Below are 25,003 nucleotides of genomic sequence, written 5' to 3' on the forward strand. Positions count from 1 at the left end.
CCATCCCCATTAGTTACTACACTATATACCAGACAGTTTCCCATCATTTCTATAGCCAACCTGATTGATATGGGTATCCTGAGGCAATGCAGTAATTGCCTCATGTATACTAACAACCACTTGCTCCTAAAGCAAATAAACAGTGTGTGAGAGATGTAACTATACCATAAAATTAGAATCAGTCTTCTCATATAACAATATTCAAGACATACAGCAGGTTGTCAGCACACACAACTCCCCTGTCACACAAGATAAGGTCAAGACACAGAAACCCACATACTTGGAGGTAGTCACTAAGAGCCTACCAAGCCTACCAAAAGACCAGAAACCTCTCAAGTCCAAACAACATACACATACTAGTACACAAACAGAATCCACCACTACACATAACACAATCTTCAGTGTGTCAATAATTAAGCTCCTAAGGCAAAACCCCTCAAAACCTAATTTTCTGGTCATAGGCGACTCAATAGTAAGAGACACAAATGTCCTCCTCACCAGTTTGAGCAAGGAGGAGGTCATGGTCTTCTGCCTGTCAGGTGCCAGGATCCATCAAATCATGCACGCACTCAAGTAAGTCAGCAGCAATTATGACTCTGTGTCATAGTACATGTTGGTGTGAATGATTTGAAATATACTTCTCTTGACTATATGAAGAGAGACATGGCAAATTCTCATATTGTGTCCTAGGCAGGTATGTCCCTAGCCCTAAGGCAGCATTCTACCTTCACCTAGGATGATGCCACAATACAGACAAAAAATGATTGATTTTTTTTTTGAAAATCTCTTTATTCAAGTTTTACAATAATAACAAAAAGAATACACAAGATATATAACAATAATTGCAAACAAACAACTATTTACAAAAGTACTCTTTATCCAATAAAGAATAAACATAATTAACATTAAGATAAAATATGACCAATGCAGCCTAATAAGAGTGGAGTTTTAGACTGTAAATTAAGTATTTGTGAGCTAATAAATAATAGCTAAGTGCTTGAATCCATCCCAAGATAGTGAGGATCTGTCTTTCCAGTTTAGTGTAATGTAGTATTTAATACAAATAGTGAAATCAAGATATGCAATTATAATTTAGACAACCTGGGGGGGGGTATGTAATAGGGTAAACGTCCAAGACAAGGTTGAATTCTCATAATACATTTTTTCCAGTTGGACCCTTAAAGAGCACCAACATTTGTACGAGCATTTACAGCTCCAAAAATATGAATAATGTCAGCTTTATGGTTAGGACAGTATGGGCATAAAGGGGACGTAGTGGAATAGATTTTATTTAAGATACTTGAAGTAAAGTAAGCATTGTTTAATAACAAAAGTTGAGTATACTTAAGTTTTTTAAGGGGGATAAGTTATGAAGATAACTGAATAGATTGGGAAATTTGGCTAGCTGAAATTGATGGATCTTTGTCGTGCCAATATTTCGAATAAACAAATTCTTTTTGAGCTTTGATTGAAAGAATAAGTTTATCCGAATTAGAAAATTTTATTTTTAAGCAAAAGTAAGTTCCTTAGGGTTTTACAATTTTAATATCATTTGAAGTCAAAATAGGTTCCTCCAAGATAGAGTGACAAAGTTCTTTGATTTGTCTTATAATAATTGTATAACTTTTGGGAAGTTTCTTCTGTAGTCTCTTGACAGAGATAGATTTGTTTTTGAAAGGGAAAACGTCAGATAAAGATTTATCTTTGAGAAGAAGGGTATTGGTCAAAGTTAATCATTTTCTTGTTTAATGTGAGATTAGGGTTAAGGTGGATTGGTTATAATGTATTAAAAGTGGGAAATAAGTTTAAAGATTTGAAGATCTTTTGTAAGATAGTTATTTTGTGATTTATAGGTAAGTGTATTTTAATCTTATTCAAGTTTTCCCTGTCAAGGAAGGGGTTAAAGTAAATGAAGTAATATAATTATAAAATAATTTTACCCAGGTTGGAAACTAGTGCAAAGAATTAGGGGAAAATCAGATATAGCTATGACTCTTACAGTTAATGATATCATAGTATAATTTAAAATCTGGTAGCCCTAGGCATCGTTTTCTTTGGGGTAGTCAGCTTTTTATAACTAATTCTTATTGACTTAGGAAACCACAAGAAATTAGAAAGAAAGGAGTGGAGAGACTTAAAGAATCTATTGTGTATTATTATGCTAGAGGTGTTAAAGACATGTAAAAAGTCTTGGTAGGATGGTCATTTTATTTGTGGCTATTTTAGCAAGAAATGGGAGTTGGAGTTTCGACCATCTATTAAGGTCCTGTTGAATGTTAGACCAAAGGCTTGTAATGTTAGCAACATAATATTGGATAGTGTCTTGATAAAAGGATATTCCTAAGTATTGTAAGGATTGACTAATTTTGATTTCTGAAGGTAGAGCATCAATAGGCAATTGACAAAAAGAGTTAATAGGAAAGATTGATTTGCTTGGATTTAGTTTATAATTACAGAGTTTCACGAAAGCGCCTATAGAGGATAAGATTTTCTGAAGATCCGAGTTGGGAAGAGAGTAGTATAGGTTTAGATCGTTGACATAGGCTGAAAAAGGGATATTAGTACCATAAAGGACAGGAATGTGGTAAAATGTTTTTTATGTAATTAACAAAAATCATGTTCGATATAAAGGTTAAACAAATAAGGGGACATTCGGCAACCTTGTCTAGCCCCAATCTTTATATCAGTTTTAGAGGATAACTGTTTGTTTGTAAATTGGTGTGGGCATTGGAGTAGACAATTTTAATAGCCTGTATAAAGGCCTGGGGTATATTGAAACGGAGTAGGATTGTTAGTAGAAAGTCAACATTAAGCCTGTCAAAGGCTTGGGAAGCATCAATAGCCAAAATGTGTGTGTGTGTGTGTGTGTGTGTGTGTGTGTGTGTGTGTGTATGTATGTATATATATATATATATATATATATATATATATATATATATATGTGTGTGTGTGTATGTGTGTATATATATATATATATATATATGTATATATATATATATATATATATATATTTATATATATATATATATAGGTGTAGGATATTTGCTCGACTGAGCAAACGTCCGAATCCATAAAACCCGAACACACTTTAACGAAAGCGCTTTTATCGAAAAAGCGCTTATGTTAAAGCATGTGAAAGAAAAAAAAACTTCATTTACATTTTAGCAGGGGGGGGCTTTGCCCCCCTGCACCCCCCACACCCCTACTTTAATACTCTCTCTCCGAGATCGCACTACAGTGGGGAAAAGTGAAATTTCACTTGCCCACACCGTAGTACAGCCTCAACAACAGTCATACTTATGCGAAAGCGCTGCTTCGGTGAACAGCACTTTCACGCAAGTATGCCTGGCAGTTTGGATTTCGGTCGTTTGCTCAGTCGAGCAAACATCATAGATACATATATATACATATATATATACATATATATATATATATATATATATATATGCACACACACAGGGGTACGAGCGAGGCTCGAGAGAGAGATGATATAGCATCAAGAGTAAGTGTGTGGCCATATGTTTGTCTATGTTGTATAAATCCTGATTGTTCAGTAGAGATAATATAAGAGATAATGGACTTAATTCTATTAGCTAGGATCGAGGCAACAATATTCATGTCAAGATTAATTAGGAAAATGGTTGTATAGTTCCAGGGATTTTTTAACATCGGAGTTTACTTTGGGTATGTGAATCGTTTTGGAGTCATTTAAATGTAAATCACTAATTCTTTTTCATGATATAATTAAAGAGATGTAACAGAATAAAGGATAGCTTTGGGGCGAATGCTTTATAAAATTTTGCAGTAAGGCCATCAGGACCAGGAGACTTATTAGATTTGAGTTTATTAATTGTTATAATTATTTCTTGCTGAGCAATGGGGAATGATAAATAGTCTTGTTCTTAAGTTTGGGAAAGTTTAATTGGTTTAAGAAGAGTTCTAGTTCTGGCCTGTTAAGTGAAAAGTCAAGAGGGCTATAGAGGTGAGTGTATCAAGTTTCAAAAAATTTAATTATATCATGATTATTATGATAGTTTTTACATTGGTAAGTTATTTCTGAGATGGTGGGAGAAAGTTTACTTTGATTGATTAGTCTTGACAAGAATTTGGAGGGGAATTGAGACCATTCTGAGTAGTTCACCAAGGTTTTTATTTCTTGAAAAGATAGATTTTCAGCATCTAATGAATAAAGTTTTTTCCGTAAGTAGATAACTGTTTCCCCTGCCTCTTGTTTAAAATTTGTTTGTAAATTTAATTCAAGATTAGTAATTTTATCTTTAATTGTCGATTCTTTAAGAAGATATTTTTTCCTATAAAAAGTTTTACTTATGAAGGACCCTCTAATTGAAGCTTTAATAGAAGCCCAAAAGATATGAAAAGGGAGTTGAGCAAAGCTAAGTGAATTTACTGTTTGTTCCAAAAAGGAATCAATTTCTTTTATCAAATCTTTTTTTCTGTAAGAGATTAGGATTTAATGTCCAAATATAACCTCTATTTCTATTAAAGGAGTTAACAAACCAGTCAGTGTTAAGGGTAATTTTAGAGTTATCAGAGAGGAATCTGGGATCAGTATTAAAAGTATTGTTAAAATCTAGAAAGACGCTTGAAATTAAAAAGAAATCTAATCTAAATCTGTTTTTATGACAGTGAGAGTAGAAGGTAAATAAAAATGATTGATTTCAGCAATTGGCTTGGCTTCTGGTGCCACTCCAGAGGGATCCAGTATCTGTCTGCCTGGGGAGACGTGGTCCACAGCCCACGCTGCTTTGCCAGAGATGGCTTTCACATGTCTCCTCGAGGCTTTTGGATACTGGCGGAGACACTTGCCTCCCCCATAGTGCCTTTTTTAGGCAATGTCTAAATAACAAAACTTCCAGTGTAAAAAATCCACTAAAGACAAACTCGAGGTCATCCTGCTTAATGGTAGGAGCCTAAACAGTAAACTGCACTCCATGGAAGCAACTCCGCAACTTGGAAGACTCTTATGTTTGTGCAGTCACTGAGACTTGGTTCAAGAACTCTGAGAGCACCCTGCTTGTACAAGGCTATAATGCCTTTCACTTGTTCAGTCCCCAAAACGAGAGTGAAAGAACCAGAGGTGGAGGTTTATCCAACTTCATTAAATCCGTATACACCTTGAGACTGGTGAAACAGTACAACTCTCTTGAGCTACTCCAGGTCCAGCTAACTATAGGTAAAATACCCTTCCACATCATTACTAGCTACATGAAGCAGGAGAAGCAGACCGCCTACCTGGAATTGCTAGAGTCACTAAGTATGCAGCCAAACACCTTGGTCGTGAGAGATTTCAACTATCCTTCTATTGATTGGGTGGCTTATATGAGCACAAACATTATCACTACTTGGTTTCTGGACTTTAATTCAAATGTCCTGGGACAGTAATTCCACACTCCCACAAGGGGCTCAGATGTCATGGACCTAGTGCTCACCAACATGGGGGGTGTTGCTCTCCCTGATAATGTCAGACCATCAATCTGTCACTTTTGAAGTAAAAATCAAACCAGACACCTCAACAGGAGTATTAAAAAAAATTTGGAAATTTTCTCAAAACCAAACTATTGCCTACTAAGTTATGGTGTAAAAAGTTTCAAAGCCCCTGCCAGCATAGCCAACAATGAATCCTATTCAGAGTAATACACAAATGCCCTATACAGCCTCTTAAACAAATGCATTGACTCAGCTGTACCCAACAGGAACAAAACCAGGTCTTCCCAAAAAAAAAACAAGCCACCCTGGTGAACCATAAGTATAAATAAGCTATACAACAAAAGAAAGAAGCTGATATCTAAGAACAGGAGTGAACTTACTCAACAGAGGAAGAATTCCCTCCACAGCTTGAACAAACAAATCACATATCTTGTTAAGTCCTCTAAGGCTAGCTACAATTGTAAATTAGCATCCCTAGCTAAAGACAGTCGTAAGGCATTCTTTAGCTATATCCGAAACTTTAAAAGGGAATGCCCAGCTGTGTACCAAACTTATAGTGGATGGTACCACTCACACTGAACCTGAGGAAATTTCCAACTTGCAAACTGACAGATTTGGCAATAACTTCACCCCCTGTCCCCACCAGACATACCCCAAAGCATTCATGACACCAGTCCTCTACTGAGTATCCTCAAATAACAGGTTATAAACGCACTCTCCAAGGCCAAAAACATGACCTCTGTGGGACCAGATAACCTCTCAGGCCACTTACTAAACAATCTAAAACAAGACCTAGTGGAACTAATAGGCACTGTCTTTAATCATAGCCTGAGAGCTGGCTTTGTCCTGGCAGAGTGGAGAACAGCAACAGTAATCCCCTTGCATGCACAAAGGGGGTCCATCAACTGACCCTGGGAACTATCGACCCATAAGCCTAACCAATGTTATCTGCAAGACCATGGAAAGAATCATAATAGATCTTATCCACAAGGGCATAGGTGACCTTCAAACCCTTGACCCAACCCAGTTTGGTTTTGTCAAGGGTAGATCTTGCATATTAAATCTAGTGAACTTCTTTCAGAAAGCCACCAAAGCCCTGGATGAGGACAAAACAGTGCATACTGCCTTTCTTTATTTAGCCAAAGCCTTTGACAAAATCCCCCATTCACATATCCTAGAGAAACTCTCCCAGCTGGAGATTAACCCATACATTACTACATGGGTAGCAAACTGACTCACGGACAGAATGTACACTTTCAAAGTTGGGGAGTCCACTTGCACCAGTAGACCAGTTACCAGTGGAATACCACAAGGATATGTGCTGGGCCCTCTACTGTTTGAAATCTATTTCTCTGAAGTCCAGGCAAAGGTGGATGGCCTGTGGCTTACCAAGTTTGCAGATTACTGTAAACTGGGTGCAATCATAAAGCCCCTCAACGATATTAACATATTACATAAAGAGCTAACACAGACAAATGACTGGTGCTAAACACACAGACTGAAACTTAATTCAAAAAATGCCTCTATCTCTTTAGATAAAGAAGTAGCCCCTGCTAATTATGATATAGATAGCATCCCTCTAAGCTGAAACATAGTGGTGTGAGATATGGGAACACAGGTTGATAGCAATCTAAACTTTGATCACCATGTGTCCATAGTGGTAAGAAAAGCATTCTGCATTGTGCATCACATAAATAAGAGCATTGAATCCAAGACCAGGGAGGTTATAGCTCCACTGTACTCGACCTTTATCAAACCACTAATTAAGTACAATGCTCCCTTCTGTATGTAGCTCACCAAAGACCTACAGCAACTGGAGAGACCACAGAGGTTTCTAACCAACAGAATCTAGGGCCTCCAAAACATGACATATGTGGAAAGACTGAAAGACCAGTCACTGTACTCTGTATCATATGGGCTGCTGAGAGGCGACCTGTGACTGGCCTGGCCTACAGAGCAGTCTCGGACCCTACCCTAATGGAAATGATGCACATCTGCAAATTAAATGGGACAAGAATAACTCACTCCAGGGATCTTAACCTAGCCTGTGACATTAACAGAACATGCTGGAAAGATATATATATATCTTCCAGCGATTGCAGCTTCTCTGGAATAAGCTCCCACTCCATGTGAAACAGAGCTGCTCAATGACCCTATTCAAGCATAACCCTGACAACTGGATGGGTGACTGTAAATTCCCCTTGGAGGTAACACCTGTGTCCCTCATGGACAGGGGCAGTTGGTGCTGATCACAGAATCGCTCTGCTAACAACAACCATCTAACTATCGTCAGTAAGGGTACATGGGTTATTACATGGCTAGGCTTGTAAAGACCCTATGGTCATTAGCCTAGTAACCTATGAGCCTACTCTTGGTTTCCTTTGTCCTGATGTTGTGCTTAATATCCTTCTTGAAATCCTTTTTTTTATCAAATTTGCATGCTTAGTTCTTTTCAAATGTGTCTCCTTTAGCATTGCTTTTTGCACTCTGCCTTTTTTAATATAATTAAATATGCTTTCCTTTTTGTCAATACCTGTGAGGCCATTCACATTTCAAGGTAATACAGAAAGTGTTGCCATTATGATAAGAAGTTGTTATTCCCACTTATTATATATGACAGTTTTTTTTAAATGGCTATTTCCAGAGTTTCTGTTAGATGCACCCTCTACTGTTTGGCAGGTTGATCCTTTATACAATTTTTCTTATCTCCATTTGAACCTATGTCACATTTTACAAGACTTTTTGGTTTAATGAAAACCCTCAAACAAAAAAATAAACACACCCGTGGAACACCCCCATAACCTACCAACTTAGTACAGGTATAAAAATACATACAAGTTAAAATATTGAAGTTTAAATATCCTAATTAGAACAACTGTCCCAAATAGACAGCTGCAAACACAGGCCTTATCTAACCTAAAGTTGAGGTCATCAATGCTAAGATGCAGGTTACTGCTTGTGCTACTATTTACACTAATTGAGATTTGTTATTTAGGTAGATTGGAATGACAAGCAGCTTTTTTATGTATATTCCTTTATTCCAAAGTAATCACGTTTGACTTAGAATACCATAACTGGTGTGAATTATGTGCAATTTAGTACAGAGCAGAAGCTGGCCTGTTTAATACCCAGTCCTACTCCCCAAACTTTAAGTTGAGGAGCAAAAAAGGTCCATTCTGCAATCTGGTGCTCCTCATCTGTCTCCTAACAAGTGCTAGCCTGCTACAACTTTTATCACATTTGAAGCACTGAAGCAGGAGCATCTGCACTGACCACAAAAGCAGTATGGGAATGGACTTACATACCAGCATTCTGAAATCCCAGTTCAGAAATGAAATAACTGCACTACCAATCAAACGTCATCTGCAGATTGTGACCCCTAGCACCTTGTACCTGCTTGGCTGCCCCCTTTGCCTCACCTTTGCTAGTTTTTGATTCAGAATTGTTGTGCGTGTGCCTTATAATGTTCCAGGTAGTGTTTTATTTATAAAAGCTCACAAAATAAATAAATAAACCAATTGTGTTTTTCCACATCTAGTTATAGTACAGAAGCCCCCTTGGAATAGTTCTAGGTAATTCCATGGAAAAGCAATTAGTATGTGTAGCATATACAAATTCCAGTAATGTATTTATACATAAATGTATTTCTTGCAGTGCCTGCAATGTCTTTAGTGCCAAGACTGCCCAGTCTAGTTAGGAGTCTGATTTAAGAAAAGGTAAACTCATTCAAATTTCACAATATAGCCATGTAGAAAACAGGATAGAGTGGAAATTTTCTGGAATCCATGTGAAAGTTGGACATTCTGACTGCTGCAGAATTGTGTTCCAGTGGCATCTAGCAATAAGACCCCATTTTCCAAGTTATAGATTATTGAAGCTACTCAGACTTAATTTCATTTTTAGTTACCAGATGAGTTTGCTGATCTGAAGTAACTTTTTTCAGTCACAATCTAAACTACAAATGGCACAAGTGGATAAGGTACATAGTACATTGAGTAATCTCAAGTCCATCTATAGAACTGTTCAGGAATTGTCACTGTAATCTGATGTATTTAATGTTATTTTAAATGCTGAAACCTATAGATGCGATATATGGTAATTTTTTATGCTTAAATTGTTGAGTACATGTGAGTGTTACAGTGAATTAATAATAAAGTTCAATGAAAAATGGAATACAATAAGGAACTACTGTGCCAATGATTTTAATATAATGTATAAAATAAGCAGATCCTGTAAGAAATTCTTAGAAATAAAAAGTGTGGATGTGGAGTTTGCAACTGATTAAAAATGACAGCTAATGCGGCAGCTTTACAAAACTAAGAACAGAATGTTTAATTCACTTCTGCAAAACACAAATTTGTGGTACATAATCTAGCTAAAACTGGCTTATGCTTATTGTCATTGTGCCCTTGCAGATACAAGTGAGATGATTGAGATGCAAGGATTTGGTGCTAGTCTGTTGTCCTGGCAACCCGGGGAGCACTGTAGCCTACCATCTTCCTGTTTTTCTTGCTCAACAGGAAGCTCTCCATTTGATGTGCCCAGTTGTTGCAGTTGTATTCATGACAGGTAATGGAAGTTGCACTTTAGCATTCTAATAAGCATATTGTCTATCACAAGAACTCATTCAAAATGATATGATCGTGGTCCTTAGTATTTGTGTTTGCTATAAAGATATGATATACCTGATGTTGTCTCTATTGAATGCAATATCATGTTGTCTGTACTATTTGTTCATTATATAGTTTGCTAATTTCTTTTAACTGGGTTTGGACTTAAAAGGGGCCGTAATGGTCCAGTTCACTTACCTGTAAAATAAAATAAAATGCCTAACAAAATGGTTAGCATATATACTAACCTATAATTTCAGTAACTGAAGATGTGCCGAGTTGCTGTGCATACAGAGTTATGTTAAAATGTATGTATCTTATGCTTACTTTTGTTTTAGGATCTGTGTTGTGAACTCTAATGGGTCTTAATTTACTGACCTGAAATGACCCAAGTTCTTTGTATCAAACATCAAGAGAAAATTATAGGGTAGCCCTGTGAAAAAGAAAAATGCATACACATATTGGCACTATGTATATGCAGACATGTATATGAATACAGAACTTTCACAAAATGTCATTTAGGTTCTGTTTGAAAATTTAACTCTTCTTTTTTCAAGGATGTAACTTCAGTATCTAAGTTATTCTAACTCTACAACAAAAATAGGTTATAGTTCCACTCTAATTAAAACAATCAGATCAGCTTTACCTGTAGCAAAAAAAAAAAGCAGGTTATAAGAACATACTGTGCAGTCAGTTGACAAAAAAACTTTTTATGGACTTTTCCAGTTAGTTAAGAAGCACAGGAGTACTGTTTCTGCCTGAATTCTTACAGCATATTGGATCTTTAACAGTGGTACTTATACATGTCACCACAGCAAGATTTTATGTGGTACCTACCTGTGTATCACTTGAAACAATTCTTCCAGAAATGGAGTGATGGTTACTCTCTGTACTTCAGTACAACGCATAGAAAGCAATGCTGATAAAATACAGTCCCCATCTGTGGTAACTGATAAGTAACCTGCAACCACTTGCTATTAATAAAATTGACTCCATGATTTTCATTTTCAAATAAAGCAGAATGTAAAAGTGATATAAAATATAGAATAGTGTTGTGTCTTCTGCTGTATCATGTTATTTGTGTACAAGTGTTCTGAGGCAGTGAGCAAACAGTCAAATACTCATTAACAGCAATTACACAAAAAATATTTACATGTGCTGTACTATTACTGAATGGGAGGAAAAACACCACTGCTGGTTACTGAACAAAAGAGAGTTTCCGTTTTTTTTTTTTTTTATATAAACTACCTGCTTGACTGTCGGACCCTCTTTTGCTCAGTTACCCCATTTGTTTTCATCACTGGGTGATAGCTGACCAAGAGGGGTCATCATCTAGGCAGCCATCAGGGTGGTTTGAGCATTTTCTGTTTTCCTCCCCATTCTTATCCATGCCTGTACCCAGTGGGACATGAGGGAGGGTGCAGTGGGCTCATCAGGAAAGATGGTCTCTCTTGCTTCCACAAGTGGCTTTTCCATCAAGCAACCTAGACCTCCCCCTGAAGCATGAGCAGTGGTGTCTCTGGTCTGCACCAGGTTTGCACTGGCATGTGTGCTTCCATGTATAATCAAACCCTTCCCTGCCCCAGAAGGGTGGGCAGGCTATGCCCTTTTACTCATTCTCCTCTCTGACTTGTTCGTATAGCGTTGGGGCTGCTGACTGATCCCCCATCAGTTGGGTTACAATCAGGGCTGTAGCCCTTTGTGCTTTGAAGTCAGGCTTCAACAAAAACGAAAAGTTGCTTTTTTCCTTGTGACATGGCATTAACTGTATTTAATTGTAGTTTTATGAATTGTAAGCACTCATTTTATTGGTAGTCCTGTTTAGTAGGGTAAGTAAAGGTACTACCCTTGATACAGTTCCTTTATCCCGCATGAGTCATGTTCATATGCTGTTATCAGAACATAACATACATTTTGCTGCATCATATTTAATATAGGGACAAGTACTTTTAGTGAGTAGTTGGCATATCCAACTATGAAGGAGTGCTTTATTTAAACAGCGTAATTTCCTTTACTGTTTTCAAATGTTTATTAGTGTTAAAAGTGGAACTAAAAACAAGAATTATACAGCTTTTCTTTTCTTCACTCATTGAAAGTGCAACTGTAGTACAATGCCAGAAAAAAAGGCTTGCTTTATGTGAAGTGCTGTATGTCGGTGCTGATGGGAAGTAGAAAACCTGACCACTTCTTTGCTGTAAAGTTAGCCATTGACTACTCATTACTCTGTTAAGAACACAGCATAGGGTAAGATATTAATAGACTTTGTTGTACGTTTCTGTATTTCAAAATAATTCTTGTACTCTAATACTTACATGTTGTCAGCTTTAATGGCGTTTAAACCTAATTAGTGGTTATTGTTTTGATATTTAATGCAGTTTGTGAACTGTCATGTTACAGGACTCCTTTGAAGATGCTTTGTGAAAATATGAAGAGACAGATTGTTTCCCGCGCTTTTTATGGATGTAAGTAAAGAAAAAATGAAGACTAGTTATCTGTATTGATTATTGCTAATTTTGTTGCAATGAGTGAATTGGGAATGATGTTGATAATTGTATTCACTGCTGATTTCTGGTGATGTAAACCAAAAATTCTTCACTGCATTTGTTTTCAAACAGGGCTTGCATACTGTCGGCATCTGTCCACAGTGAGGACGCACCTTTCAGCACTTGTGAACCATGCAATTATCCCTCCTGATAAACCAACAGATGCATCCGGTGGCCTCAGTAAAGATGTGTGGAGTAAATATCAAAAGGACATGAAGGTATGTCAGAAATAAGGACTCAAGCCGTCTAACCGTATAGAAACACCATTTTATATTTAGTAGAAGACAAGTAACAGTCCATTGTTTGTCAAGAGTACTTTTTCCAATTTATAGAACACAAGTGCTTTGATCAGAGGTTCTGAAATCAAGGCAATGCTTTTGGAACAAGTACAGAACCCAGAGTTTCCTAGATGGAAAGTACCTTCCCAGTCATGCAGAAACAGTTGTACAGCTCATGTCTAGGCTGTTGGTAGACCCGTCTTTCCTTTTCCATCAATGTTAGTCATCTATTATCCAACTGCCCAAATGAGACATGCATACAACATATTGCACCTTCTTCCTTCTGAAGCAGGGGTTGTGCTGTTAGATGTACTATGGATTTCCAGCAGTATATATGCCTAATCCTTCCTCATCTTGCAGCATTTTTCGATTACACTTTTCGTAAGTGGTGTGCACATCGTCATTCTTCTCTCACTGTATCAAGAGAACCAGTGCACACTACTGGACAAGGTCGCATACCTCCCATCTAATGTCAAAGTTGTTATATCTCATTTTCCATTTTATTCTTTTGTGTACTCTTTCTCTGGTACAACCTGACGTATCAGATTCTTCCTCTGCCTCCCCCACCCACCCTCCCCTCTCGTTCTCTGTCCTCTCCTATAAAATGCAGAGCAGTGGCAAGGCTTTTTGCATTATTACAGTTAAAATCCTTTTTTTAAACATATCTTTACTGAATTATCACTTGTGACATAGGCAAACGTACTTTTATGTAAAAGTAATCAAGCCGTCTTAACAAGTTCACATTTACAAACATACATCACATATATCATTGCATATCCAAAAATCCAGTCAACCTTAGATAAATTATTCCGTTCCTGCCTTCTCTTAAACCAGATTCCTTCTTCAAAACATTTTTCTGCTTGTAGTGTTCTCACAATTTCCATTTTTGTTTCTTTGTAACTTATTCCTACCCCTTTTCTAAAGATCCCACCTTCTGGTCTTTTACCTCTATTACAATATTCCAAAATTCAGGTATAGTTGGTTTAGATTTTGATTTCCATTTTCTAGTAATTGCTTTTTTGACACCCACCAGAATTAAACTTAACCTGTGTCCCAGCTCAAAAAATCATTTCCTTAGTTACGCTGATTTGCAAGTCCAGTATTCCCAAAAAAGTACTCTGTAGGAAATTTTTAAAGGTCTGCCAGCGCGTTGCACTCCCAAAATATATGCTCTGAGTTATCTCTTTCTTCCCTATTGCACTTCCAAGATTTGCCACCTACCTGAGGAAAAATCTTTGAAATCTGCTTGGAATATAAAAGTATCTATGCAGACACTTCCAGGTAAAAATCCTAAATCTTCTAGACTTTGTTGCATATTTGGGAGCCATACATATATCCTCCCATTGTTTCTTTATGAATTGCTCATTTAATCTCTCTTCCTAATCTTTTCTGACCTCTTCTGATTGATTCCTATAGTTGTGCAATATTTTGTATCCCCTGTGAATATTACAGTTGAAATCTTAATCACAGTTCTGGTCATATTAAGTTCCAGGCCATCCATCAGATTTTTTTACAGAACTAAAGATCCAGTTACATCAAAAACTTTACAGTGTAAATGTTATGGGTAGGATCATAAGATGATGAATTTCTTTATTTTGTTTTTCCTTTAGTACGCATATTGCTTTACTTGATTCAAGCAATGATTTTGTATATAAATGAAAAACACAATGGCACACAGCAAGGGGCAAATGTAACACTGCTCAAAAAAAACAAGTATAATAGCAACAAAAAGAAGAGCAGTGAATGAACCATGCAGTCCACAAAATGAATGATTCATAAAATAGGTTTAATATAGGTAAGCGCTTTTGCATACAAGCTTCTTCAGACCATCAAAAGCAGGTAATAGTTAAAATATATTTAAATACTGTAGAACTACCAATCAGAACTCACTGGGGTCATAACACCTTCATTAAAAAGACAGACAAAATAAAACTCCCACACAGAAATAATACTATTAAAAAAACCTAATAACCTAACAAACATATATAAATCATTGAATAAATAATACAGTTAAAAATTACCCTAAAAATCACATATGACAGACATAACTATCTAGTTGAAAGTTTTCTGGATTTCATTGCAGGCTTAATGGAGGCTCCCATTAAGACCCTTGCCTCTGTCAGCCCTTAATCTCAAAATCCATTTTACCTTCTTGCTCTCAGTCAAGTTACGAGTATCACCTTCACGTAAGGTCAGTCTAACCAAGTCTATAACTATAAACTTGAAGGTATGATTATCTCCCTGCACAGTGGTATGCTTAGAAAGAGCATTAGTCTGCAGTCTAACCCTAATGCTATACATGTGCTCTCTAACCCTGTCTCTTAATAATTTGTCCATTTTTCCAATGTAGAATGACTGACAGACCATGCACATAGCTAGGTAAACTACGTGCTGTGTTTTACAGTCTGCGGTGGTCTTAAAAATGAAGCGTTGCCCTGTATCAGGATGTATAAAAACCCCTGTGGTATCCAAATAACCACAAAAGTTACAGTGTTCACATGGGCGGGTACCCATATTACCCTGAATATTAGTCATCATCCCTAACCTTAGGATAACATAGCAATCTCTTCAATTGCATTTATTCTTATATAAAAACGTGGGATCATCCCCCACTATCCTCCTCACCGCTGGGTCCACCGTGAGGACTCCCCAATTCTTCCTAATAATTTCCATAATGGGTTTGCTAATGATTTTGAATGTTTTATATACTTTGGAGCTCTGCTCAATATAATTTATGTATTCTGCTCATTATATGTGTATAATTTATAGCATAATATTGCTTTATTTGATATGAACAATGATTTTATTTTAGTGTTTTATAATCTGGATTCTGTTCACTATAATTATATTCTGTTTAATATGCAGTACATGAGTACCACATTTTCAATTTCATTCGATAGGGGAAAAGGCAACACTGTTAAACATCTTTCTGACATAAGAAATGTGCTTAAAAAGTTTTATTAAACATCTTTAGAAACAGTTTTGCTCTAGTCTCACACTAGTGTAAACATCACCAACATATATGAGTATTGAGAAGCTGAAACAGCTTTAAAATATATAATACACAGTTTTGATAAAGTCCTGTAGTGTGGCGGATGAAAGTGCTTAACTCAGTCTGTGGTTTATTTCAATAAACTGGAGTGTTTTTCACTGTCCTGACTGTTTATTGGTGTCTGCTCTGGTTCCACGAGGTGGTGTTAGTTCACATAATACACATATCACTACTGCATTACTTTTTCTTTCTTGCATGTAGCAGTGTGATATGTATTACTACCTTGAAAGTTGTTCTAGAATCAGAGATGCGCTTTGCTTCTGGCCACTGGATGTGAGGCAGTGGTAAGTATGTTACAGCTTTCAAAGCTGTGGTGCACTTTACGCTCCCACAATTCTCTCTCTCTCTTTTTTGTTTTTTTCTTTCTTTCTCTCTCTCTCTCTCTCTCTGTCGTGTTGTACTCTGAAGCAGCTAAAGCACTGGTACTACAAAGAACAGTGTAGCTTTAAAAGTTGTAAGACACTTGCTGCTACACTTTTTTTCCCCATTTTTGTAACTTGCAGTACATATAGTGAGTATCCTGATCCTAACCAAGTAGTTACACTATCTTAAGATGGATCTTAAAATCAACTTCCTAACCTTTGCTTCACTGCACTTGAGTTGAATTTCTTAATATCCATTTTTGAACACACAACAATTTGGTTGTGATTGGAGGTCCAGTCAGACTCCTCTATACATTTTGTATTTTTTAACTTCTACCTAACGGCTGAAAGCTGCCCTTATGTATTAAGCCACCCAACCAGTTATCAAAAGAAAGAATGAAGAATAAAAAAGTAGATGAGTACCGTTAATTAAAAAGGTATACTAAAACAAAATCACAGTTAGTAGAATACTGTCCTTTTTTGGTTGTTGCCTGCGTGTAAAGTACTACTAAAAGTGACACAGGTATATGTTTTTAATTGCAGATGCCCCCAGTTGCCAGTGACCTAGGTTCCTTTTCTTGCTGGAGCACAATGTGAGCACAGTAGCTAGCTGGTAGGACATGTGAAGCGCCCACAAAAAATTGTACTCATTGCCAGCCTTAGGAGAAATGGAGCCCTTGGTGAATGGCCTCATCGTGCTCCACAACTGCCGACTGCTTCCCCTGTGTACATCCTTCATTTCCCCATTTTCTTTCCATTCTAGCTTCCCCATGAGGTTGGTATAATAGTTAAGGTGTTTACCTTACAGACACAAGGTGCAAGGTTTGATACTTGCACTGGGTAATTTGCTGGGCTTAAAATGGCTCACAAGGGCAGTTAGCCTAGTACAAACCTGTGAACCAACATTCCGATAATGTTTTTTCACCCTTTTATCTAATTTTCTCTTACTCTTCAGTGTTTACCTGCCTCCTTTCAGTACACTATATATCTGGCCAAGACTGTACCAAAACAACTGTGGAGGAAATAACTGAATTAAACCAGGGGATCTGGGGGGCACCAGGGCCCCCATAATCAATGTGTTTTTTAGAATCTCTGGGATGCTTTTTAGTGTTTTGAACAACATTTTCGTCCAGTGATGGCATGAACAAGAACCGTGTTCAACATTCCTTTTTCCGAATGTTTTCAATTCACTGGGTAAAAGTGCAGTGTAACAATGGAATAAATAGTTGAATTAAGCTGGAGGTCTTTGAACCATTAGATCCCCAGAAGCCATGGGGTAACTGGTGCTCTGAGGTGCATTTTAGAGCTTTCTTTCCAACCTTTTTAATCCAGTGATGACCTGAACAAAAACAAAATGTGACTAAGGAAAGAAATTCAGTCTTATCTTTTTCATTCAATGAAGAAATAAGTTGTGTCTTTCAAATTAGCAGTTCACAATAAACTGAAAAGACAAATGGTTGTGAGGATACACAAGTCATGCTTGGGAATAGTACCTGCCTCCCTACACCTACAAAATATTTACCTTCTGTGTACCTCTCTAGTGTTAGATTGGGATGAAAGTTAAGCCACAAATGGCCACAATCCTTATGTCTCAAGAGGCTGTCAAACTTGCATATAGCATGTTTTTTCGTCCCAAACCTCCAAAACAACACAGACTGGGACAAAAAAAAAAACAGAACACAGTAATGTATTTCAACCTATTGATGTCACACACACAAACAGAATACCAGTACTCCCAAAAATATATCCATTTATAATAAACAATATAACTTAAATAATATAACAAATCTAATGTTTGATTGTGAGGAAGGTGGAAAAAATAATGATCACAGCAATGTAGTCCACCTTGTTGCTCTTAAACAGTACACTGCACGTGGATAAGCCATATTGACCTTCTATGCACACCTCTGAAATCTTTAAGGAAAGTTAAATGAATAAAGACCTTATCAACCCCAGCCCACCACAAGCTCTATTGAATTTCTGTGCACATTTCTGAGTATGGCAGTTTTTAGACTAGGTGGGTTTCTGGTCAGTGGCCACTATTAAGCCTCTGTCTAAATCCATTTATATAGCCTGGGGTGTGGCTGTTCTGTGAAACATTTTTGAAAAATAATGACTAGCTAACTTTTTACCACTACCCAGAGGAGTTATTTATATGCGTGTCAATATTGTGCATTTCCACATATAAAAAATTTCTGATCTTACATACACACACACACACACACACACACACACACACACACACACACACACACAGTGATATTATCCCTGACATGCCAGGTCTATCAAGAGATGTATACACACACACACACACACACACACACACACACACACACAAACATACACACACACAAACATACACACACACACTGCAAGCTGGAGAAACGCCAGTTCATCTGAGTAATGACTTTGGGATGTTGGAGGAAACCAGAGTACATGGAAACCCACCACAAAAAGAGAGAGATGACATGCACACTCCACACACAAGTATTCACAGTTGGGAACTTAGCCAAAGCCAAGTACTGTGCCACTGTGCCAATGAACAGTTGCATTCATATACATCCTAGTCTTCTCAAACTACCAAAAACATTAACTTATGTGCAGTGCTGGTGTTTGTGATGGAAAATGAAAGAAATTGCATTTAACTTGTTACTCTTAAATGCACTGCAATCCCCTTCTACTAACACATACAAGCATACAATACTAGTTTTCACTGATTTCAGCAAATCCGGTACATTGTGGGACACTACCTCTGTCACATCAGTTCAGTGACTGTTGATTAACAGTGATAAAAAAGTAGGAATAAATCACTTTTATCCACAGATTCCTCTGTACCTATCAATTAAAGCTACTATACTGATTTTGTGTACCTCAGATGTCTGATTGCTGTAAAAAAACAGACCAGTAACAGTCAAAGTTGCAGTGATGTAATTCATTTGTTTCACACAGACACAGAAAGGGATTACATTTTATATCACACAAATAAACACTAGACCTGCAAAGCCAAATTAATGATTGTTTAAACTGAGCAAAAACAAGAGGGTCTGTTATTTTCATCCATAGACAGTCCCCATCTAGCAGTTAAAGTAACTTCTATAGACTTCAGACATCTGATTGCAATAAAATAATGTCTGTGTAATGTTTTTCATCTTTGTCCCAAATAAACTATAGCCACATATTTTCTAGTACTCCAAGTTGTTTCACACAAATCACATTAGTCCTGCAAACCCAGAACGGTGAGCAAACAGACGTCATTTTATTCCGCAGACAACCCATCACTATAACTACTTTGTGTACATCTTGGATGTAAGCCTCTTATAAAACAAAATAAAATAAGAAGAACCACACAGTAACATTGCATTCTTGTACCTTATAAAGAATAGCAGTTTCTGCATTACCATGTATTTTCCAAAAAAAATATGAAGTCTGAAACTCAAATGTCTGTCATCGTTTTTGTGACTGCAACTTCCAATGATTTACCAGAAAACCACAAGATTTATGAGGAACAGACCAAAAATTTGGGGAAATGGGATAGCTGAGACCTGTGAATATCTATCATATCTTCTTTGCTTCAGAATCAAGGAGTAAGCCAAACATAAGAAAATCAGGGATAATTTTTAAATATTACTCTATATTACTTCAGAAGTTACTAGAACAACATGTTTTGCATTAACTTTCATTTTCAGAACAATAAGAAGCACAAGACTCTAAAGTCTTTCATTCCTGACTGACTGTAATCCTCAGTAATTTACCATAAATCAAACATTTTATGAGGGAAAGGTCAAACATATGAGGTAAAATCAGGAACAGTTAGGAATATATCTGGTTGCCTGCCAGGGTAAAAAAAAAATACCTGCTACAGAATGGACCATTCATCATGGTGCCACCTAACAAATACACGAAGTGCTCTTAGTACTATTACATTTTATCATTCAGAGTTTCCAGACTTCCTGTTTGGTCCCACCCACTGTGATTTAGACAACAAATCATAGAGCTTCAAAGAGACTTTGTTGCTACAGCCATGACTGTTATAGCACGGTAAAATAGAAAAGTACACTGGCTGAATGGTAGAGCCCACCTCTGACATCAGCCATGGGGCACTCACAGGGACACAGTGTTTCACTGCAGGGGCACATGCCCCATTGTGGAGCCACCCATTCCAGTTGCACATTAATTGCTAATGTATGACAAATCTCAAAAGTTGGAGAGATTAGGTGATAGCAGTTGTGCAATTTTAGGGGCTGCGTATGCGTGGTAGGCATATACTCAGTCACAAACATCCATTCCTTTCCCGTTGTAGTGAGCAGGAGTCAGTGATATATTTTAGTAAAGACTGTCCAAGAAGTAAGGTTCCATGATTCTTTGCCAGTAAGCCTTTAGCCTGTGCACATGAGTGATATAAAGATAGCATGATAACCAAGAGAGTTGGGCAACCTCTTGGAGGAAAATTATCAGTTTTGACTCAGTAACTTGAGATGTTGCCTTTGGGACTTGGAATTGCTGGCTTGTTCTCACCGGAGCTGGAAATAGGTCTCTAAATCTGTGACGAGAAAAGTGACAGCAATGTTTGGGACAATATTAGAAGAGTGAAACTGAACTGCATAAAGAATATAGTGTTTGGAAAGGAGGTCAGGTTTTCAGAATGAAATTATATTAACTCTTCTAGAAGAGGGATGAGTTCCATTTTACTAAGTTTTAGTTATCTTTATGTACACTGTTTTGCTTATTTACTGGCTGTATGATTTGAAATATGTTGCTATTTCATTCATATATGCTATTTTATAAAATGCCTGCATATTTAAACTGTCATACTACCTTGTAGTACATATGTGATCATTTTGCTTCATGTGTTCTGTTCAGTGTATTGTAACAGTCCCTGGTTGGGTCCAAAAACACATACTGTGTCTAGTGTACTTCATCCACTTGACAGTAGTGCATGTGTGAACTATAAATTATGTCCTGTTCCATTCTTGAGCTCTAACAGTGCTGTACAAGATGAATCTGCTGCTAAATATGACATATGTGCACTGCATTTAATAAACGACCATGAGCCATTCTTTGCCCAAGTTTAAAACTGAAATACTCAGTTCAAGGCATTTTCATTGTCTGGGAGGATTACATTCTTCATTGATACCCTAACCTGAATGTAATTGCTGTTGTATATTTATTGAGTTTATTTTAATCTAAAGACAGAAGGTTATACATCACTGCCTGGACTTAGTGAATGATAGCTGAATAAAAGTAGATAGGATTAAAAATCCAGACGATAAGACTGACTGTTGTAATCCCTTTAAAATTCATACCTGTTGCAAATTGTATTTAAAAACAAAATCATGGTACAGAGCTCATAGAGTTATGAAGCCCTGCTTACAGCCCCGTGATTCAGAGCTCTATTAATGGCTGAGGAAGTGGTGGGGGGTGGGGGAGAGAATGAGTGGCTTACAATGGCTCACCTATCCTGGGGAGAGGAATTAGGGTTTCTGCTGACAGCATGCTGCTAGATCAGTGTTCCCTAACTGCTGGCAGGCTACCTTTCCTGTGGTACTTGCAGGGCCTGAGAGATTTGGTGTCTTAGATTAAGATGTTTGTGATGTCATACCTGCTGTGTCTACATAAGAATTCCTCTTCCCTGCATTACAAAGAATCCCTGCCTCAAGTTGCACATGTGATGCTTGCCCATCTCTTCTGACCTCTCTCCGGTGGGAAGGACTGGCCATCTCAGATATGAAGGCAAGATGTAATTTTATTCCTGGAGAGGAAACCCCCCCTACAGGATAACAGCAGCATTCAGCCACTACATCTAGACAGCAGAAAGGTAGGTTAGGGAGTCAGGTAATCTTTGGGGAGGCAGACCACAAAATCATTCTGTCTTTGGAGAGTGAGGATCCACCTGCAGGATTCTGCCAGGCCCACCCTTGAAAGTAAGGGAATTAAGAGAAAAGATGCAAATGGGTTCACTGGAGACACAGGAATTAGCAGTGAATGGAACTTCTGCCATTAAAACTTTTCTGGCCTGTAACAGAACTGATCAGTCAGGAGCAACCTCACTTTATTAATCCTTCTTTCTCCATCTCTGCTATCCTTTTGACATAATTAGTCTTTCTTCTGCCTATCGACTTTATGCCTGATTTCATTAACAGTTGTGCTTCCATCTCTGATTTGTCTGTTTTAATTCTTCTGCATCCCCCAAGATCTCTTAGCCATCTGATTTCATTAATCCTGCTGATTCTCAACTTGTTTATGCACTTGAGTTATTTAATACTACAGGAGGTCGCCGAGCTGGGTTAATCCTGGTAGGGAGAAGTTTGATGATATTGATCCTGCTAAGAATTTGTCATCTCAGAAGCAATCTCTCAGCTGATATTGCATTTCTGCTGGATTCAGTCATTCAGTATGGTTTAACTGTACAGTACAGAAACAGGGAAGGGGAAGGTGCCAGTAGTCATCTCTTGCATCCCTTATATGAGGGCTGTTTCTGAAATATCATTGTAAGTAAACTACCAAACCAGCCATGCTTGCACAGCACCAGTGCACAGGAGATAAAGTCCTGACTACGATCCAGGTGACCTGACTTTGATTAGTGCTTCCCAGTACAGGCAGTGAAGGTGGCAGTGCCTAGCCTGGGGAGGCAAGGAGCATACAGAGCAGAATCTGTGTGAGACCTGATGGAAACCAGAGTTCAAAGTGAGAGTAATAGCCAGGTGTGTGTGTGTGTGTGTGTGTGTGTGTGTGTGTGTGTGTGTGTGTGTGTGTGTGTGTGTGTGCGTGTGCGTGTGTATGTAGCTAGGATGAAGGCTACTCTAAGGGCTGTGGCTGGGCACATACTGAAACCACTCCTTATTGCACGCCCATCTTAACAGCTACCATGTTAATTAAGGTTTCAGGCACCAAGTCTGAAAACTACTTTTGGGATCCCTTATTCCCCAGGCATTACAAACTTGCACAGCAAGATGAACTCCTCAGAAAGTTGGAGGAACCACATGGCAATAAGGGTATGTCAGGGACAGCTTGGGAAGAGCAGATGGGGATTCAGTGGTTATGCAGGAGACAGCCAGAGGGCTATGCAGGGCCAGGGAGGAATGGGGAGAGGGGGAAATTTTGCTTGAAAAATTCCTATATTATATTGGCGTGGCACCATTCATGCACTGTTGCTCAATTTAGTCATGAATAATGGATATATTTCATTACCACTGTTAACAGTGTTCTTTAACTTGGAATATCCTGCCAAGGATAGCTTAACGTCTGGTCAGCATACCAAAGCCTTTGCACCTTCTTGACATCGTACAGCAGATGTATGTCTTACATGCAATGCATAAGGTACATATGTGGCATATAGATGCCTAATCTTCAGAACTTCTTGCCCCCAGTCCAAATGCCACTTCTGAATCTGGTCTATATGCATTCACCAAGCTGGTTCATCTACCAAGCCTTCTATAGAGAAGTGCCCCATTGGGGTCCCTTCCTTTCCTTTTTCCTCTTTTTAGTTTGTTTCCATATCATTCAGGGGAAATAAGAGCATGGGAGGCAGATTCCTTATAAAGACAGACAGCCAGAAGTGCCTTTTTTGTTTAGGTGCTATGCACAACAATATTCAGTGTGATATCTGTTAGCATTTGTCCCCAAGACACACTGTAGCCATTTGTCTTCCCTTTCTATTTATCTGGAAAACCAGTGTCTGAAATTATTGATCCAGGGTACCACAGCCAAATCCATTTGCCTGGAAATTCAGCTGCCTCTTAAGAAAAAAAAACTAAAAAAGCATGTACTGAATCTACTGTTGCCCAGCCTCCAATGGACATCTCCCTCAGGTTAGAGGAAGAACCAAAGGACTGTCTGATGTTAATGCCAGTTCCCTCTCCTGCATCCCAGTTGGAGGCTGACCCAGAGCTGCCTACTCGCATGTCCGCTGAGGCTGGCATGCATGTGGTACAGATGTAGAGGGGGAACCACAGCTGATTATATCTGAATGGCCTAGGGAGATTCTCCAAATTTTAGTTGAGGAAGAGGCACCTGGTACTGTCATTGAATTCAGGCATCTGACCCTCCTAAGTTTGTCCAAGCAGATGTTCTTTAACAAAAGAAACAGAAAACCAAACATGTAGCTACTGTGGGTAAAGATCCTCACAATGAGTGGCAGGATTTTACTAAAGGGCTATTTAATGCCCTCATGGCTCTGAACCCCCCTCAGGAATTGTCTGTCCTGCTGATGCTGCTCCCTGGGTAACTAACCAGGGAGCAGCATCAGGACAGACAATTCCTTTGGGGGGGGCTATTTAATGCCCTCATGGCTCTGAACCCCCCCTTCAGGAATTGTCTATCCTGCTGATGCTGCTCCCTGGTTATTTACCCAGTCTAAGAGACCCTGGGATTCTGAGTCTTCTGATGAGGAGTTGGTGAAGAATCCTTAGTGTATTCCTCACAAATACAGTCTCCTTTGGTTTTGGGGGTCTGATGAAGAAGATTGTTTCCTGACTCTTGTTTTGTAGAATTTTCCTTTGGGATACAGTAGTCCGTATGATGGAACACTTTAAGTGGGATTGTTCCCAAGTCTTAGAGGTCCAAAAGAGGTGTTATGAACTGTTGCAAACGGACAGACTCACTCAGACATTCTGCAGCCTCTCCTATTTCAACTGCCCTGTTCGACATTTTACAGAAGCTTTTCAGGCTCCAGATTCTCATCCTCTGGTCCCTAAGAAGCCAGCCAGATTTA

At 38.1% G+C, this 25,003-nt stretch overlaps 1 protein-coding gene across 2 annotated transcripts in view; it reads left to right on the top strand.

Annotated features, from left to right (window-relative positions):
• SGSM2 (small G protein signaling modulator 2) overlaps positions 1–25,003 on the top strand; it is a 1,814,022-nt gene that overhangs the window by 1,613,608 nt on the left and 175,411 nt on the right. For both annotated transcript variants that reach the window (XM_044054411.1, XM_044054410.1), the window contains 3 exons: positions 9,864–10,017; positions 12,456–12,520; positions 12,674–12,819. In XM_044054411.1, the coding sequence (XP_043910346.1) occupies positions 9,864–10,017; positions 12,456–12,520; positions 12,674–12,819 (365 nt within the window). The remainder of the gene's footprint in view (positions 1–9,863; positions 10,018–12,455; positions 12,521–12,673; positions 12,820–25,003) is intronic.

Source organism: Protopterus annectens, chromosome 13.part0 (assembly GCF_019279795.1).
Source record: "Protopterus annectens isolate FY-2018-M chromosome 13.part0, PAN1.0, whole genome shotgun sequence".
Classification (NCBI taxonomy): Eukaryota; Metazoa; Chordata; order Ceratodontiformes; family Protopteridae; genus Protopterus; species Protopterus annectens.